This window comes from Macaca thibetana, chromosome 4 (genome assembly GCF_024542745.1).
Source record: "Macaca thibetana thibetana isolate TM-01 chromosome 4, ASM2454274v1, whole genome shotgun sequence".
NCBI lineage: Eukaryota > Metazoa > Chordata > Mammalia > Primates > Cercopithecidae > Macaca > Macaca thibetana.
In genome coordinates, this window is record NC_065581.1 from 72,865,937 (window position 1) to 72,885,401 (window position 19,465).

General features: G+C 37.8%; 3 protein-coding genes across 10 annotated transcripts in view; 1 reads left to right on the top strand and 2 right to left on the bottom strand.

The window, feature by feature from the left end:
- The window catches only part of COL12A1 (collagen type XII alpha 1 chain), a 1,021,934-nt gene that overhangs the window by 535,057 nt on the left and 467,412 nt on the right, over positions 1-19,465 (bottom strand). The gene's annotated exons all lie outside the window — the stretch shown is intronic.
- Positions 1-19,465, bottom strand: part of LOC126952142 (cytochrome c oxidase subunit 7A2, mitochondrial) — a 1,153,643-nt gene that overhangs the window by 374,503 nt on the left and 759,675 nt on the right. The window lies entirely within an intron of this gene.
- SENP6 (SUMO specific peptidase 6) overlaps positions 1-19,465 on the top strand; it is a 110,190-nt gene that overhangs the window by 6,752 nt on the left and 83,973 nt on the right. For 3 of the 5 annotated variants that reach the window (XM_050786490.1, XM_050786491.1, XM_050786492.1), the window contains exons 2-3: positions 12,088-12,181; positions 14,488-14,548. In XM_050786490.1, coding sequence (XP_050642447.1) covers positions 12,088-12,181; positions 14,488-14,548 — 155 coding nt within the window. The remainder of the gene's footprint in view (positions 1-12,087; positions 12,182-14,487; positions 14,549-19,465) is intronic. The other 2 variants (XM_050786493.1, XM_050786494.1) reach the window with 1 other exon arrangement.

Sequence of the window (19,465 nt, forward strand, 5' to 3'; positions counted from 1 at the left end):
AGACTTTCATAAGTTGAGTATTCCTGTTGCTATTAGAAAAGTATGTTGAATATTTGAGGAACTTGAGGTATAGAAGGGTTGTGTGGCACAGCTTAAGTTATTGGGGAAGTCAGACTGTAGCCTGGGACCGACTTAATAGCTTCAGCTTTCTTCAGCATTTCCTTCCTGTCTCTTTCTCCCCCCTTCCTCATCAGTTTGCTTCCCTGTTCTTACTCTTACCTCTTTTTCCTGTACCTCCCCCTAAAGGAAGGGGCAACCGAACAAGAGAAGGAAAAATAATAAGTTATTATGGAGAAGTATTATTTATTGATGAAGCAGCACTTTTAAGAAGGCAAAAACGGAAAGCCACAAATCTCTTGCGGCCCAGCTTCGGAAATTTAGTGTTACTTCTTCCATATTGTATTGGCCAAAAGAACACAGAGCTGGCCCTGATTGAAGGAGAGAGGGAGTAGATTCCACCCTTCAGTGGGAAGAATGGCAAATTATTTGCAGCTATCTTAATCTATACAGCCATCTTTTGTCTCCCATACCTACCTGGTATTTTTTCCCCATTCTTTCAACAGTCATAGTATTTTTCAGCAGTCATATAGTATTTTAAATGACAATTCTTAAGAAACCGAAAATCCAACTTTTGGACAGCTTGGGAAGCTAAAGAAAGACAAAATAAAATTGGCAACTTAATTAGTAATTTATTTCAAAGATATAAATAGCAACAGAAACAGTCATTAGTTTAGTGTTTTGTTTTGTTTTGTTTTTTGAGACGGAGTCTTGGCTCCGTTGCCCAGGCTGTAGTGTGGTGGCACCATCTCAGCTCACTGCAACCTCCGCCTTCCTTCCAGATTCAAGCAATTCTCCTTCCTCAGCCTCCCTGGTAGCTGGGATTACAGGCACGTACAACCATGCCTGACTAATTTTTCTATTTTTTGTAGAACTGGGGTTTCTCCATGTTGTCCAGGCTGGTCTCAAACTCCTGACCTCAAGTGATCCATCCACTTCAGCCTCCCAAAGTGCTGGGATTAGAAGTGTGAGCCACTGCACCTGGCCTTAGTTTAATTTTTAGTTGATTGGGAATGGATTCAGGAATTTCTGAAACTAGGCAAGCATAAGTATGCACAAAAGAGGAAGAATGTTAGAAATTTTTCTTTCCTTTGTTTTTTCTTTCACTTAGTGATGCCTGGGTCATACTATCATTTTCATTACTTAAGCTCTTAGAAATGGTCATACTATTCACGATATTAAAAGTAAAACAGTATCTTGATACAAAGTGCCAGTTAATCCACTAAGTCACAGACTGTTAATGCTCACAGTTACAGAACACTTAAATTGCATACCTAAGTCATATTACTTAGAATGATGCAACAATGGATAATCCATTATTGTGAACTGCAAATGATGGTTGCCATCATCAGGTAATAAAACAATGGCTAAAATTAAAGTGATAGATAATCTGTGCCATATCCGTTTGACACTAAAAATAGGGTTGCTTTTGGCCCCTAATTTTTTTGTCTACCTTTGGGTTTTGTGCTTCCCAGAATCTTCTGCATCCATTGGGAAAACTTAGGACCTATCATCTTCAGAGTATATGGGGCTTTCAGTGCTAAAATTGGGATAGTACCAGGCACACTGGGATGTTTGGACACTCTGCCTTGTCCTAGTTTAACAACAGCTAATTTGAAGCCATCTGAAACTAGCCTGGAGTAGTATGACAACAGCCATGTTCTGATCTTGCCTTTGGAGGTTGTTTTTGTTTGTTTTGTTTGGGGGTGGGGTGAGAGAGGACTTGCTATTTCAAACACATTTTATACTTTTTGAAGATGTGTTTTTTCCCCCTCCCAAATTCACTGCATTACAGTCTTTGAAACAGAATGGGAGAAAAAAATAACAAAGTGCTGGCATCCAAAAGATGGTAAATTCACTTTTCATTTTTGATAAAGAGTGGACAATGAGGAACTAGAAATTCTCCTAGGCTTGGAGAATTTAAACTGTTTAGTAACCTTGTTGTTTCGTATATTCAAAAATCTACAAACTTTGTACCCTCATAACCTCCTACTTATGAATCTAGCACTAAATTCTGGAGACAAGATAAAGGTACTACTTCTTAACTACCATGACCCCTGCTGACTCTACTTCTGTGGAAACCAATAACTTCTTTTTCTTCATAACCCCAGTGGTCACTATTTGAATGAAGTGGGATTCCAAACATTTTGGCATTTGATCTTCTGCTTTCAGCCCAGGTTGGTTTTCATTTTTTAACCACAGGAGATATCAAAGAATGATTTAGTAAATCATAATAGCAAATAAATCTGAGGCTGTTTATCTGCTTCTCCTTCACAAGTTTGGATATCAGCTCCTCAGTCTCCTTTGCTTTCACCATTTACAGACTTCACTTGTTTCTTGAGTCTCTGTTAATGTAAGCTTTTTATGAAACTGTCCATCTTCTTGAATTATGTGTTTGCACTTTGAGAGTTAGAGTGTTCCTCAAATGTCATTGGTCTGTCTTACAGAATCCTGAATTCCCTGACACTTTGATGATCCTCTCACTTAGAGCATAAGGAACATTTGGAACTACTTATCTCATGCAGTCATTTCTCAGTTTAGTTTCTGGCTTCTAAGTTTGTGTGCTTCAGCCTGAGATACGTGTATTTTTAAGAGATTGTGTATTCTGTGTAAAGGTAGCACCAACTGCACCACTTTGGAATAGGTATCATTGCTAGACTTTTTCATTCCATAGAAAGCTAAGGAGTTTCTGGCAACACCTGTAGCACTAAACTGCTGCCTCACTAATGAACTGAACTGACTATGCTAGCATCCTGCTGAAAGGTACATAGAAATAGATAGCCTAGTGAAGCTGGGGTCCTAAGGGAAAGAATATTTTAGTTTTGGTAGCTCACAGAGGGGTCTAATTTAATATGACATCCAGAAATATAATATTTTAAGACTTTATCTTGAAGATAGTAGTGATCTATTGGTTTGTCTTCTGTACCAAAAGATACAGGTTTTGAAGATCAGGGACTTGAGAAAGGCTTAACTAGGTGATTTTTCTTCTTCATGTAGCATCTGCAGGGATGATTTGGTGGTGGTTTGTGTGATTTGGTTGGGAAGTTCTATGTCTGCAGTCTAAAGACCTCTTTAGATGGCCTCTGCAGCAGGATACTCAGACTTGTAACATGGTGACTCAAGGCTTTGAAAAATCTTGATAGTTCTTGAGAACGACTTGGGCTGTAGCCTACAAAACCACATAAAATTGCTTTCCTAACTTTCACATTTAATTCTCTCTGTATTTTCTTTTGCTGCATTTATATTTCTCAGTTACATTTTTCTTACGGGTTTTTCTCATATTCATAATTGTGGTGCACTTATGGCTCACTGCAGTCTCAAACTCCTGGGCTCAAGGGATCCTCCTGCCTCAGCCACCTGAGTAGCTGGGACTACAGGCATGTGCCACCACAGCCAGCTGATTTTTTTATTTTTGTAGAGACAGAATGTTACTATGCTGCTCAAGCTGGTCTCGACTTCTGGCCTCAAGCAATCCTCTTGCCTTAGCCACCCAAAACGCTAGGATTATAGGTGTAAGCTGTCTGATAACCCTATGAGACTATCAGAAATTAAAACATCACTACAGTGGGAGATGATGCATAGAAACGGGAAAACTTAAAAACGGCTACTGAAACCACTTTGGAGATCAATTTGGCAATACCTATTGAACTTGAAATTGCACATCCCTGAGGATGTAGCAATTTCATTCCATTGCTAAGGGATATCCTAGGTCAGGTATCAGAAAACTATGCCCCAGGCCGGGCTTGGTGGCTCACGTCTGTAATCCTAGCACTTTGGGAGGCCAAAGTGGGCAGATCACTTGAGGCCAGGAGTTCAAAACCAGCCTGGGCAACATGGTGAGAACCCCCTCACTACTAAAAATACAAAGATCAGCTGGGCATCATGGCACATGCCTGTAATCCCAGCTACTTGGGAGACCGAGGCACGAGAGTCACTTGAACCCAGGATGTAGAGGTTGCAGTGAGCCAAGATTGTGCCCTGCACTCCAGTCTGGGTGACAGAGCGAGATTCTATCTTAAAAAAAAAAAAAGGAAAAGAAAACTATGACCCAGCCAAATTTGGCCAGCGTTCTGTTTTTAAGAGGCTCATGAGCTCAGAATGGCTTTTATATTTTTAATGACTGGAGGGAAAAAGTCAAAAGAAGAATGTTTTATGACACATGAAAATTACATGAAATTCAAATATCACTGCCCTTAAATAAAGTTTTATTGCAACATAGCAATACCTGCTTGCATTATCCCGGCCTTGTCATTGAAATGGCAAGGTTGAGTAACTGACAGAGACTGTGTGTACTACACAGTGTAAGATATTTACTATCTGGCCCTTTACAGAAAAGACTGGTGACCTCTGCCCTGGAGAAACACACATGCACAAGGAAACAAACTTAAAAAAAAAGTTCTTAATAGCAATATGAGACATACTAAAATGTTCATAGTAGCAACGTACGTAACAGTAAAAAGGAGAATGTAAACTAAATTTCCACAAATGGAGGATATATACATAAGCGATTATATTTATACTGTGGAACACTAAATGATAATGAAAATGAAAACACTAGAGTTTTTTTTTTTTTTTTAAACCCTTTGAAAGTAAATTTCAGACATGCTGCTCATTTAACCCTAATTACTTTATTGTGTAACTTACCCGTGCTTTTGTTTAGGAAATATACATTCTCTTAAATTACTACAGTGTAGTTATAAAACTCAGAAAATTAACATTGATACACTACTATAATCTACAAACATTTTTCCACTTTCATTAGTTGACCTAAAAATGTTCCTTAATAGCAAAAGAGAAAAAATTCTGGGTTCAGGATCTGATACAGAATGATTTTTGCATTGATTTGTCATGTCCCTTTTGTCTTCTTTAATATGGAAATAGCTTTTCAGACTTTGTCTTTCTTGACCTTGACATTGTTTAAGAAAACAGGATGGTTATTTTGTAGTTTAATCCCAATTTGTGTTTATCTGATGTTTCCTTATGATTCAAGTCAGGTTATGCATTTTTTAAAAATATAAGGAATGCCATAAAAATGATTTTTTGTTTTTCTCAGTGTGTCATATCGAGAGGACCATGATGTCAATTTGTCTTGTTGTTGGGAAAATTGATCAATTGATCACTTAGTTAAGGTGGTGTTCGCCAGATTTTTCTGCTGAAAGTTACTATCTTTTTTTTTTTTTTTCGAGATGGAGTCTGGCTCTGTCGCCCAGGCTGGAGTGCAATGGTGCAATCTTGGCTCACTGCAACCTCTGCCTCCCGGGTTCAAGCCATTCTCCTGTCTCAGCCTCCCGAGTAGCTGGGATTACAGGTGTGCGCCACCACGCCAGGCTAATTTTTCGTATTTTTAGTAGAGATGGGGTATAACCATATTGGCCAGGCTGGTCTCGGACTCCTGATCTTGGATCCGCCTGCCTTGGCTCCCAAAGTGCTGGGATTACAGGTGCAAGCCACTGCACCCAGCCACTATCTTTCTCTTTGAAATTAATAAATATTGTGTGGGGAGATATTTTGAAACCTTGTAAATAACTTGTTTCTTACCAGATTTCACCCACCGGTTCAGCATCCATTGATGATTCATGCCTGAATCCCCCAGTTATTAATATAATGGTTCCCTAGTGATTTTTCTCCCTTTACTGCACCAACAATAGAAAAGAAAACAAAACTATGACCCAGCCAAATTTGGCCTTCACTATGTACTTCAATAGACTTGTTGATAGTTTATTGCTGGGGAAGAGTTAGATGTTGGCTGAAGGTTTGGGGAGTTATTCCTATTTCAGATTACGGAAGTGCCTTCCTATTCCTGATTTGCAAGTTTTTTGTTGTTGTTGTTGTTGTTTTGAGACAGAGTCTCACACACTTTGTTACCCAGGCTAGAAGTCAGTGGTGGCCTGATCTCAGCTCAATGCAACTTCCACCTCCCGGGTTCAAGCAATTCTTCTGCCTCAGCCTCCCAATTAGCTGGGATTACAAGCATGCACCACCACACCCATTTCATTTTTGTATTTTTAGTAGAAACAGGGTTTCACCATGTTGGCCAAGCTGGTCTTGAACTCCTGATCTCAAGTGATTCACGCACCTTGGCCTCCCAAAGTGCTGGGATTATCTCGCCTATCCTGCCAAGAGGATTTTTTTGTTTTGTTTCATTTTTTTTGAGACAGAGTCTTGCTGTGTCGCCCAGGCTGAAGTGCAGTGGCGCAATCTCAGCTCAGTCAACCTCTGCCTTCTGGGTTCAAGCGATTCTCCTGCCTCAGCCTCCTGAGTAGCTGGGATTACAGGCGCCACCTGGCTAATTTTTGTATTTTTAGTAGAGACGGGGTTTTGCAACATTGGCCAGGCTAGTCTCAAACTCCTGACCTCAAGTGATCCACCCACCTCAGCCTCCCAAAGTGCTGGGATCACAGGCGTGAGCCACCATGCCCTGCCTGCTAAGAGTTTTTGTTTGTTGTGAGTGGATATTGTAAATTACATTCATGATTTTCAAACATTTACTTTTGCTTTTTAGAATAAACCCTACCTAATTGTAATGTGTTATATATCACTGAGTTTGATTTGCTAATGTTTTATTTAAAGTTTATATCTGTCTTTATGTGAGATTCCTCAGTAATTTTCCTTCCTTGAAATCATTACTTCTACAGAGGTTCTAATCTAATATCAATTAGGGTATGTTTGAGTTTGCTAGAATTGTGTGTAAACAACCAGGCGCAGTGGCACACACCTGTAATCCCAATGCTTTGGGAGGCCAAGGCGGGTGAATCACAAGGTCAGGAGTTCAAGGCCAGCCTGACCAACGTGGTGAAACCCCGTCTGTACTAAAAAGACAAAATTAGCCGGGCGTGGTAGCGTGCGCCTGTAATCCCAGCTACTCAGGAGGCTGAGGCAGGAGAATTGCTTGAACCCAGGAGGCAGAGGTTGCAGTGAGCTGAGATTGCACCAATGCACTCCAGCCTGGGCAACAAGAGTCAAACTCCGTCTCAAAAAAACAAAAAAACAAAAAAAACTCTGTGTAAAGAACCCTAGTTCCTTTAGTGCGTAAATATTATAACATCTCTTTTGACTTTTGAAACATAGGTTCATTTTACGTTGTGTTTTTAAATTTTTATTTATGTATTTTTGAGACTGTCCCGCTGTGTCACCCAGGCTGGATTGCAGTGGTGTGATCGTGGCTCACTGCGGCCTCAACCTCCCAGGCTCAATTGATCTTCCGTCCAATCCTCCTATCCCAGTCTCCTCAGTAGCTGGTACTACAGGCAAGCACCGCTATGCCAGGCTAGTTTTTTTGTATTTTTTTGTAGAGACAGGATTTTGTCATGTTGCCCAGGCTGGTCTCAAATTCCTGGGCTAAAATGATCTGCCCGCTTCAGCCTCGCAAAATGCGAGAGTACAGGCATGAGCCACTGCACCCAGCCTTTGGTGTTTTAAAACCTTTTATTTTGGAATACATTTAATAGAAGTTTCAAAGATGGTTTAGATAATTTCTTTCCTTTTTTTTTTTTTTTTTTTTTTTTTTGAGATGGACCTTCACTCTTGTTGCCCAGGCTGGAATGCAATGGTGTGATCTTGGCTCACTACAACCTCCATCTCCTGGGGTCAAGCGATTCTCTTGCCTCAGTCTCCTGAGTAGCGGGGGTTACAGGCATGCACCGCCACGCCCGGCTAATTTTGTATTTTTAATAGAGATGGGATTTCTCCATGTTGGTCAGGCTGGTCTAAACTCCCGACCTCAGGTGATCCGCCCGCCTCGCCTGCACCTCCACCTCCCAAAGTGCTGGGATTACAGACGTGAGCCACTGCGCCTGGCCAGTTTAGAGAATTTCTATGTAACTTTTACTCAGCCTCCACTAATGTTGCCACCAAATATAGCCAGTGTATGTTTATCATAACTATGAAATTTAACATTTGTATGATAGTATTATTACTATTACCTGAACTACAAACTTTATTTTGTATTTCACCAGTAATTCCATTAACGCCTTTTTCGTATTTGAGAGTCCAATCCAAGACTTCAGATTTGATTTGTCTTGTCTCCTTAGTATACTGTGTTCTTTCACAGTTTCTTAATCTTTCCTTGTTTTTCATAACCTTGGCAGTTGTACAAAGTACTGTATACAGGTATTTTATACAATGTCCCTCAGGTTGGGTTTGTCTGATGTTTTCTTATGATTAAACTGGGATTATGAGTTTCAGGGAAAAGATCACAGTGCTGAAGTGCTATTTTCATCATACCGTATTAAAGCGTACATGCCATGAATAAGACATATCACTATGAATGTTAAGTATGATCACTTGGCTGAGGTAGTCTCCATTGTCAGTTTGTTTCCCCCCCTTTTATGTCTGTGTTTTTGAAGTAAGTTACCAAGGTGAGCCCGTACTCAAGGAAAATTCATTTTTACCTTTGGAGAAGGGAGTATATGCTTATATTATTTGGAATTCTTCTATAAGGAACATGTGTCCCTTCTTTCCATTTATTTATCTATTCAATCATCTGTTTTTATCAGTATGGATTTTGGAATGTTTATTTTATTTAGGAGTTATAACCCAATGCCAATGTTACTTATTTTTGCTAAAATTGTTCCAACTTTGGCCATTGGGAATTCTTTCAAGTTGGCTTCCATAACCTTTTGATACTCCCCCATCTTTAAAAAAAAATGACTGTCTTGCATTCTGACCCTGTAAGTTACACCAGGTTCATGTTGGCATTTTTTTCTGCCTCTGGCCTAGAATCAGTCATTTCTTCTAGGAGCCCTGGCTCCTTTTATTAGAGAGAATGGTATATATAAACCAAGATCTAGTTGTAAGTGTGTTTGTTGCTACTGGGGTGTCTCTGCTCCTAGACCCTCTAAGAAAGCAGCCCTAACTCTTTATACTAACCCATGTTACAACATACCTGTCCATCTGTATATATATTAAATAAATGTGAGTTCATGCTGGTATGTCCGACTGTAACCTAGTACCACAGGGTTCATTCTATCTTTCCTCTCTTGTTTATTTGTAACTTCTTTATCTGACAGGGAGAAACCTTGTTTCTATTATCTACTATTTATTATGTTTTCTTTTTTTTCAGGGGGGGGGACAGAGTCTCGCTCTGTCACCCAGGCTGGAGTGCAGTGACGCATGGTCTCTGCTCACTGCAAGCTCCGCCTCCCGGGTTCACGCCATTCTTCTGCCTCAGCTTCCCAAGTAGCTGGGACTACAGGCGCCCGCCACCACGCCCAGCTAATGTTTTGTATTTTTTTTTAGTAGAGACGGGGTTTCACCATGTTAGCCAGGATGGTTTCGATCTTCTGACCTCGTGATCTGCCTGCCTCGGCCTCCCAAAGTGCTGGGATTACAGGCGTGAGCCACCGCACCCGGCCTATTATGTTTTCAATCCCAGTATACATGTTAAGAAGTTTAATGTATACTGGTAGTTTGCTCATTAAGACTTATTTCCTCCTCTTCGTGATATTTCTGAAACCTTTTTTCGGGCTTGCATTGAAGTTTTATATTTTTTAGAGAAGATTTGTGTTTGCTTGTGTTAGTCACTTTCAGGCTGTTCCCCCCCCCACCCCCTTTTAAAAGCAGTTTTTTATTGTGGTATAATATACATAACATAAAAGTTACTGTTTAACAATTTTTAAGTGTACATTTATACAGTTCCTTGGTATTAAGTACATTTATAATGTTGTGCAGCCACCACCAATATTTATTTTTGGATCTTTTAAATCATTATAAACAAGAACTGTGTACCTATTAAACAGTAATTCTCCATTTCTCTACTTCCTTTAGCCTCTGGTAACCTTCATTCTACTTTCTGTCTCTATGAATTTGCCTATTCTGGGTACCTCATATATGTGGAATCATACAATATTTGTCCTTTTGCATCTGGCTTATTTCACTTAGTAACTGTTTTTAGGGTTCTTCCATCTTGTATCCTGTATCCAGTTTGTATCCCCTTAAGGGTGAATAACATTCCATTGTGTCTGTGTGTGTGTGTGTGTACATATGTACACACATACTATATTTTATTATTAATCTGTTGATAGAAATTTGTGTTGTTTCCGCCATTTAGCTTACTGTGAATAATGCTACTGTGAACATTGGCATACAAGTGTCTGTTTGAATACATGCTTTTGTTATTTTAGATGTCTACCTAGAAGTGAAATTGCTAGCTCATATGGTAATTCTGTGTTTAACTTTTTGAGGAACTGCCAAATTCTTTTCTACAGTGCCTGAACTGTTTTTCATTCCCACTAGCAATGCACAAGAGTTCCAATTTCTCCCACATCCTAGCCAGTACTTGTTACTTTCCATTTTTAAAAGTAAATAATAGCAACCAGGCAGGGTGGCTCACACCTGTATTCCCAGCACTTTGAGTGGCTGAGGCAGGGAGGATGGATTGAGGCCAGGAGTTCGAGACCAACCTGGGCAAAATGGCAAGACCTCACCACTACAAAAAAAGTAAAAATTGCCTGAGCATGGTGGCATGTGTCTGTGATCCCAGCTACTCCATAGGCTGAGGCAGGAAGATCACTTGGGCTCAAGAGGTCAAGGCTGCAGTGAGCTATGATGGCGCCACTGCACTCCAGCTTGGGCTACCTTACCTGAAAAAAAAAAAAAAAAAAAAAAAAAGGAAAAAAAGCTGTCCTAATGGGTGAGAAGTAGTATCTCATTATGGGTTTGATTTGCATTTTCTAATGGTTAGTGATGCTGAGCATCTTTTCATGGGAGGGTATTTTAATTATGGGTTTTTCATGGTCTTGTACGTTGTGAAAATTCTGACTACATACCCTAGTTAATTGTGGTCTCTTATGGTTAGGGATTTCCTAACTGTCTTGGTTTATTCGGGCTGCTTTATTGAAGTTCATAGACTGAGAAGCTTTTAAACCTCACATTTCTCAGAATTCTGGAAGCTGGGAAGTTAGATCAAGATGTCCAGATTCAGTGTCTGGTAAGGTCCCACTTTTTCACAAATGGTACCTTCTGGCTGTCTCGTCAAGGAATGGAAGGGGCAGACAGTCTCCCTTTGGCCTCTTTGATAAGGGCACCAATCCCATTCATGAGAGCTGTGCTCTCGTGATCTACTCAGCTCCCACAGGCCCCACCTCTTAATACCATCCATATCTTGGGGTTAGGATTTCACCATATAAATTTGGGAACATTCAGACCGTAGCACTGACCATGGGGTGAATATACTTTATTTGTCTTTAGTTCAAGTCAAAAAGCCAGAACCAAGCGTAAGACATCAGAATTATCCCCAGTTCGTCTTCAGTGAGTTTTTTGTTTTGTTTTGTTTGTCCCTAGTTTACCCAGAGTGTTGCCCTTCAGCTTGTCTGGTTTTCAGTCTGACTTCTCATTTTGCTGGGGCCTTGAGGTTAACCTAATAAAGCCTGGGTTCTAGGACATCGGGTTTTTAGTCATACAGTACCGAGAAAGAAATGCCATCTTTGGAATTTCATTTAGCCCTCCGGGTTCCCACTTTCTAGTTGTTAATCGCTTCAAGAGGTTTCAGCCATGCACTTATAAAATTTTTTAAAATTCATAATGAGCACATTTAGTGTTCTGATCTAGAGTTTTTCAAGTTGTCAAGTTTTAACTACATTGCCAAAGCAGGAAACCTTGTTTTGTTCTTCTTCTGTTAAAAGGCAGGTATCAGTGAGTTTAAGGGAGAGTCTAGCAGTCTGCATACAGTTCTCGTGAAGAATGCAAGCAAACTATTTATAGGTACATATTTCTAGAATCAGTGATCAAAGATGAGATTTAGGGCTGATTTTATATATTAATACATATTCATGTGCCCTCCATTTTTATTATAGCTTTCTAATCTGAGCTTCTTTGTGTAGCAAACACATGTATGGATGACTATGAATTAGTAAAAACAGATTTTAATGCCTTTTTCTCTTTGGAGGAAATCAGATGTTTACAAAAAATAGACAAAGACAAGCCAATTAAAACAAAATCTAGAATAATCAAAGAGCTTGGGAAATGCTCACATTTGTTTTATATTGAATAGCTCTATTAATGAATACTTATTGCAGTTTGTTTTTATTTCAGCTTTGGCTAGATCAGAGTCTAAGAGAGATGGAGGTTTTAAAAATAATTGGAGCTTTGATCATGAAGAAGAAAGTGAAGGAGATACAGATAAAGAGTAAGGATTTTTTTTTCCCTCAGATGTTTTATAAGAATAAAACTTCTCATTAGAAAAACAATTTCTATTCCATAGAAATATTTTTAGGAATATGGTATTCTTAAGAAAACATTTAACTCTTTCACAGTCGCTTTAAGGAAAGAAAAAGCAGTTCTTTATTGATAAATTATTTTACTGTTATTTTCTCCATCTTTTGAAATGTATAAATATATGCTTGTAATACATGTAACCTTATAATTAAAAATTGACTGTACAATGGAAGGCTTCAAAATAAGGAAATTGTTTTTTGTTTTTTAAAAAGGCATTCTGTTCAGGCAGCAGTTTGAAAAGCCACCATTTATCATGAGTAAGTGAACCCAGATTAAGACCCTTGCATTTTGTATGAAAGTTTAAATACTGTAGTATCTTTCTTCCCCAGTTGTGACCACACCCCTACCACATCCATCTTAGGTCAGATTCTCACCAGAGAAAGCAGAACCATTATAAATGATAAACACAGGTGTTTACCCAGACAGAAGTTAAGCAAAGTGTTCATTACACTTTGTTAATCTACTTGGAATGACTGTTGTGTAAAAATTTTAAATGATAGTTTTAATAGAACTTTTTGTATGTTGTGAGATTTGTTTTTAAAATTCAACATTCAGTTTTTTGGCCGGGCGCAGTGGCTCATGCCTGTAATCCTAACACTTTGGAAGGCCAAGGCAGGTGCATCATTTGAGGTCAGGAGTTCAAGATCAGCCTGGCCAACATGGTGAGACCTCATCTCTACTAAAAATACAAAAAATTAGCTGGGTGTGGTGGCGCACACCTGTAATCCCAGCTACTCAGGAGGCTGAGGCGGGAGAATCACTTGAACCCGGGAGGTAGAGTTTGCAGTGAACCCAGATCATGCCATTGCACTCCAGCCTGGGCGACAGAGTAAGACTCCGTCTCAAAAAAACAAAAACAAACAAGAAAACATTGTTTTTAGGTTTTTGATTTATTGATCTTGTTTTCTGCTGGCCAAAATAAACAACAAATTCAGAGATACACAAATATACACATGAAGTTCTACCAAAACTATAAATATGTTAGAGAAATTTTTATACAAGAAGTCATTCAGAATATATTGGCTAAATATTGTAGGTGCTTCACTTCTGTCTGGGCAACAGCTCCGTTCATCATTACCACTTTATGTGCCTTCACCGATGAGATGTTGATTTGAAGTTTTATTTGAAGGAGAACTTTGAACTGGTAAGTCTCTCATTTAAAATCAGTATTTTATGGTTTTCTTTCTTTCATTTCTTTTATACTTTTTCTGATTACTTTAAAATATTAAACAATTATTGTTATATTCAGTATGCATATAGTTTTGAAAAATTAAGAGTTAAATCTGAAATTAAGCTGCATAGAAAATATAACACCTCTTAAACATGTTTGTAAAATGTTTATGAGATAACTTTTATCATTAAAAAAATTTGGGATGTATATAAATGTTGTAATAAAATATTTTACATTTTTGTGTAAATATCTAGGACTTTACAATAAATACCTTAGCTGAGTTGTCTTTGAAAAGGTTGTATTTGATTTTCTTTGGTGGCAGATTTACTATAGTTACACATTTTTTAAAAGCTGTCTTTAAGGTGCTACCTGTTCTGTACATTTCATTTATGAATTGTACTTTTTGGTTCATCATGAGTCTCAGGGATATCAGCTTTTTGAACATGTATCTATTAACAGGTTCATGTTATCTATTAACATGATAACATGATAATTTAATCTTTTAGAATTTCAGGCCAGTGATTTCTCAGTGAAGAGTTGATATTTCCAAGAGTGGTGGAAGTATACTATTTTACCATGGTAATAACACTGGAATTACTTCCTTTTCATTAGCTAAGACTTTCTTTCCTTTCAGTTCATTTCTTCTCCATTATTTTGTTTCTCTTGTCTTTCTATCCTTAATTTTCAATCTAAGACAGAAAGGAAAAATAAGTGAGAATAAACAAAATCCATAGCTAAATAAACAGAATTATGTGTTCATCTATTGTAGGGTTCAGCAAACTATGATCCATGGGCTAATCTTGCGTGCTATCTAATTAGTAATTTTTGTGGGAACATAGCTACATGTATTGTTTATGGCTATTTTCATACAACATATGAGTAGCTACTACAGAGACCCTATGACCTGCAAAGCCTGTGGTCTGGCCCTTTACAGAAAAAGTTTGCTGATTCCCTGAATTAGGTGAACATAGAGGATAAAACCTCAGAATGTAATATAAGGATTATAATTGCTACTTAAGGTTTTTTTCCCCTTATTTTCTGTGTAGTGGGACAAATCTGCTCAGTGTGGATGAAGATGAGGATTCTGAAACCTCAAAAGGAAAAAAGGCAAGTGTTGCTTGAAATATTTTTTTTTACGTTATATACAAAAAAAATTGTTACCTCAAAAGAAGACCTAATATTTTTAATTTATAAACCCCAGTTACCCACTTTCTCCATCCCAGAGGCAAATGGTGTTCCCAATTTGTTATTTATCACTTTGGGAATGTTTTATGCATTATAAAGAAGAGAAATATTTCTACCTCCCATATTACACAATTGGTAAGATACTGTGCATGATCTTCCTTTAACTTAATATATCTTGGAGACCATCTGTAAGAGTTCATAAAAACACCTCATTCTTTTCAGTGAGTGCATAGTATTCCATTGTGTTATATACCGTTAACCAATTGCACCTATTGATGAATATTTAGTGTTGTCAACTTTTTAATTCTTTTCTAAAATAATGTGTAAATTAGCCTTCTATATGGGTTATTTTGCAGACATACAAGCGTATCTGTAGAATGAATTCCTAAAAGTTGCACTGCTTTATCAGGACAGGTCCATTTCTAATTTTGGCGTACCAGATTTACACTTGTTCCATCAATATCTGAACGTTATCTGTTTCCCCACACATCTGTCATAATGTCATCAACCTTTGATCTTTGCCAGTGAAAACTGGTATCTCAGTGTAGTTTTAATTTCCATTTTATTTTTTGTGAGGTTGAATATCATTTCATATGTATAGTCTAATTCTTTTCTAAAATAATTGTCAGTTAATATCCTTTGCCTGTTTCTCTATCTGGTCTTTAGAATATTATTCATAGGAATTCTTTTTATATTTAGTCTAAGACACATTTTTTTTTTTTCCACATTTTGACATCTTTGAAATCTGGATGCATCTTATAAGATAGTGTGACACGCTTTAATTATTTTTAAAAACTGTTTTTGGCCAGGCGTAGTGGCGCACGCCTATAATCCTAGCACTTTGGGAAATTGAGGTGGGAGAATTGCTTTAGGTCAGGAGTTTGAGACTACCTGGGCAACATAGTGAGACTCCATCTCTAAAAAATAAAAATTTTTGCACAGTACATACGATAGTGGTATATTATGTAATAGTTTTATGGGTTTGATGAAATAAGGTATTTTGGAGAAATTGGCCCTTTGCTGTGATACTAGTTGTTAATATATATACGTGTGTGTGTACTGTTTTTTTTTTTTTTGAGACAGAGTCTGGCTCTGTTGCCCAAGATAGAGTGCAGTGGTGCAGTCTCAGCTTACTGCAACCTCTGTCTCCTGGGTTCAGACAATTCTCATGCCTCAGCCACACGGGTAGCTGGGATTACAGGCATACGCCACCATGCCTGGCTAATTTTTGTATTTTTAGTAGAGAACGGGTTTCACCATGTTGGCTAGACTGGTCATGAACTCCTGGCCTCAAGTGATTGTCCTGTCTCTGCCTCCGAAAGTGTTGGGATTACAGACCTGAGCCACCGCACCTGGCCATTACTAAAATTTTAACTCAGGTTTTTCACTAGTCTTTTGTCTTTGCTTATGATGGCTATTGCCATGGGGAAAATATATTTCTTTATGTCATCAAATGTATCATTTTTTCTTTTAAAGGCTTTTGGGTCTACTGTCTTTGTTCTTAATGATGTTAATTTAATAACTTATTTGGGGCTGGGCACGGTGGCTCATGCAAGTAATCCCAACACTTTGGGAGACCAAAGCAGGCAGATCACTTGAGGTCAGTAGTTCGAGACTAGCCTGGCCAACATGTTGAAACCTCGTCTCTACTAAAAATAGAAAAAATTAGCCAGGTGTGGTAGTGGGCACCTGTAGTCCCAGCTACTTGGGAGGCTGAGGAAGGAGAATTGCTTGAGCTCAGGAGGCGGAGGTTGCAGTGAGCTGAGATTGCGCCACTGCGCTCCAGCCTGGGTGACAGAGCGGGACTCAGTCTCCAAACAAAAAATAAAACAAAAAAACCCACTTTTATATGCTTTGTCTTATTAGATATGTAAAATAGTTTCACAACAGTAATACCAACATAATTACCAATAAAATGATTTTCAAATTATTTTGTTTCCTAGTTTTTGATGACACATATAACAGGTATTTGTGTCCCACTAGGAATGTGTATTTAAATTAGTATATTTTTAAGTAATTTGGAATTGTTTGTTTCTGTTTGGTATTCTACCAACTGAATAGAGAGTTAGGTTTGTTGTTGTTGTTGTTTTTAATTTTGTTTTTTGTAGTGAGGAATTGCATTTTATTTTCATTTTAATTTTTATTGTATAAATTTTTTGTATGGTTTCAGCATCACATCTCAAAAGAAGTAATTTTCAGAGAAATCTAATTTTATCTTGATTCCCTTTATTCTGTTTTCCCTATAAGTGACTTGTTTTAAAAATTAGGTGGCTTAGCTTTTTTTTTAATATATATGTAAGCATATACTACTTTTCTTGGAAAAACTATCCATACTGTTTGCTGACACCTTGATTTTCTTACTTAACAGTATGTTATAGAGATCACTCTACAGCAAAGTATTTACAGATCTTTGTCATCCTTTTTATTATATAGTACTCCATTGGATGGATATACTGTAGATATTTAATTTGTCCCTACTGATGAATAGAGATTTTTCCCCCAGTCTTTTGCTATTACATATAAGACTTTACTAAAACCTTGTGCATATATATTTTTTTCATATCTGTGTAGTATATTTGTGGGATAGATTCCTAGAATTGAAGTTGCTATTTCAGAGGTGAAATTCACATGTGATTTTGCTAGATACTGCCAAATTCCCTATCTATAAGTGTTAACATTAGCCATTCCCACTAGCAGTGTATGACTCTATTTCCCTATAATCTTGCAAAATATGTAGTCACACTTGAATTTTTGCTGATCTGAACATAGCACCTTCTTCACATATTTCCTGTATTTACACTGTAAGAATTTGAAGAACTTTTACATTTCCTTTTTTCCCCTGTCTTTCTGTTTTTTTTTTTTTTTTCCCCTCAACAGCTCTATTTTGTCATAATTTGAGGAAATTTATTTTGTTTATTTATCTATTGATACTGAGTCTCACTCTCTTGCCCAGGTTGGAGTGCGGTGGTGCAGTATCGGCTCACTGTAACTTCTGCCTCCCGGGTTCAAGCAATTCAAGCAATTCTCCTGCCTCAGCCTCCTGAGTAGTTGGGATTACAGGCAGACACCACCAAACCAGCTAATTTTTATATTTTAGTAGAAGTGGGGTTTCACCATGTTGGTCAGGCTGGTCTTGAACTCCTGACCTCAAATGATCTGCCCACCTTGGCCTCCCAAAGTGCTGGGATTACAGGCGTGAACCACTGTGCCTGGCCTGAGGAAATTACTGAATTTGATGTTTTTCTGTTAATAGTATTAAGTTTTTGTTTATGAAGTTTTTCATACTGAAAAACTCTTAAGGTTTTTCCCACTGCAGGTTTTCCTAGCTTTTATTTTAACATCTGGATTTCCTGAAGTGCTGCTTTTTAGGTGTTCTTTACATAGACAAGAAAAAAATAGAAAAAAAGGAGTGAACTGGGTAGATGAAAATAAGATGTGGGTGGGCACGGTGTCTTTTGCCTGTAATCCCAGCACCTTGGTAGGATGAAGCAGGATGATCGTTTGAAGCCAGGAGTTTGAGATCAGCCTGGGCAACAAAATGAGACTCTACCAGAAATAAAAAATAAAAGATGTTTTCTATCACTAACTTATATAGGGCATTGGTCTTAATGTACATATATAGAGCTTTCAGATTTTTTTTTTTTTTGAGATGGAGGCTTGCTCTTTCGCCCAGGCCAGAGGGCAGTGGTATGATCTCAGCTCACTGCAACCTCTACCTCCTGGATTAAAGGAATTCTCCTGCCTCTGTCTCCAGAGTGACTGGAGACACCACCACGCCACCACGCCTGGCTAATTTTTTATATTTTTAGTAGAGACCATGTTGGTCAGACTGGTCTCGAACTCCTGACCTCATGATCCGCCCACCTCGGCCTCCCAAAGTTCTGGGATTATAGGTGTGAACCACTGTGCCTGGCCTGCTTTCAGATTTCTTATGATTTTTTGTAAAAGTATATGCTTTATTACATATTTTTAAAATGTAAATATTTATGTTTTAAGGTAAAACCTACAGGACACATTGATTTATGTAGTGAACTCTAAAGATCATTTTGATATGATAGTATCATCTATTTTGAATATACATGGACCATCTCTTCTTTAACAGTTAGAAATTTTATATTGTGCCTTTTCCCTCTTAAATTCATATTTCTTCTGTTCAGTTTTCCCACAGAATCTTAATATGATATACTTTTATGTAATTGAAAATCTTTTTATTATCCTATCGCACTTTAATAGAGATATTCTTCACTGAAGATAAACTTTACTGAAGCTTAACATTAAGTAAAACTCCTGCTACTAAAGTTTGTTTTTTTAAAAACTGAGTTATCATTATAATGATTAATGAACACTTGATCTAAAAAGTATTACTATAGATATTTATAATTATTAAATTTATTATGCAAAATAGTATTGGAAATTTATCTTTTAACATGGATGAGGCTGATGGTTTCCCTTTTTATTCATTTAGTTCGTCTGTTCATGAATCCGTATTACCTGAATGAAACTTTCTGAATAATTTTACTCTTTCTTAAAAATGGACACGTAACAGTTGTACATATTTATGGAGGGAAATTTATTTTTAAACTTTTTTGTTAGACACAAGTGCTGAGAAATCCTGGTTACATTCTAAGTAGATAAATATGGAAATAGTCTTGCTATAGTATTATCGTACAATTCTTTTTTTTTTATTTGAGACAGAATCTCTTGTCTCCCAGGCTGGAGTGCAGTGGGGCAATCTTGGCTCACTGCAGCCTCTTCCTCCTAGGCTTAAGTGATCCTCCCGCCTCAGCCTCCCAAGTAGCTGGGACTACAGGCGCCTGCCACCACATCTAATTTTTGTAT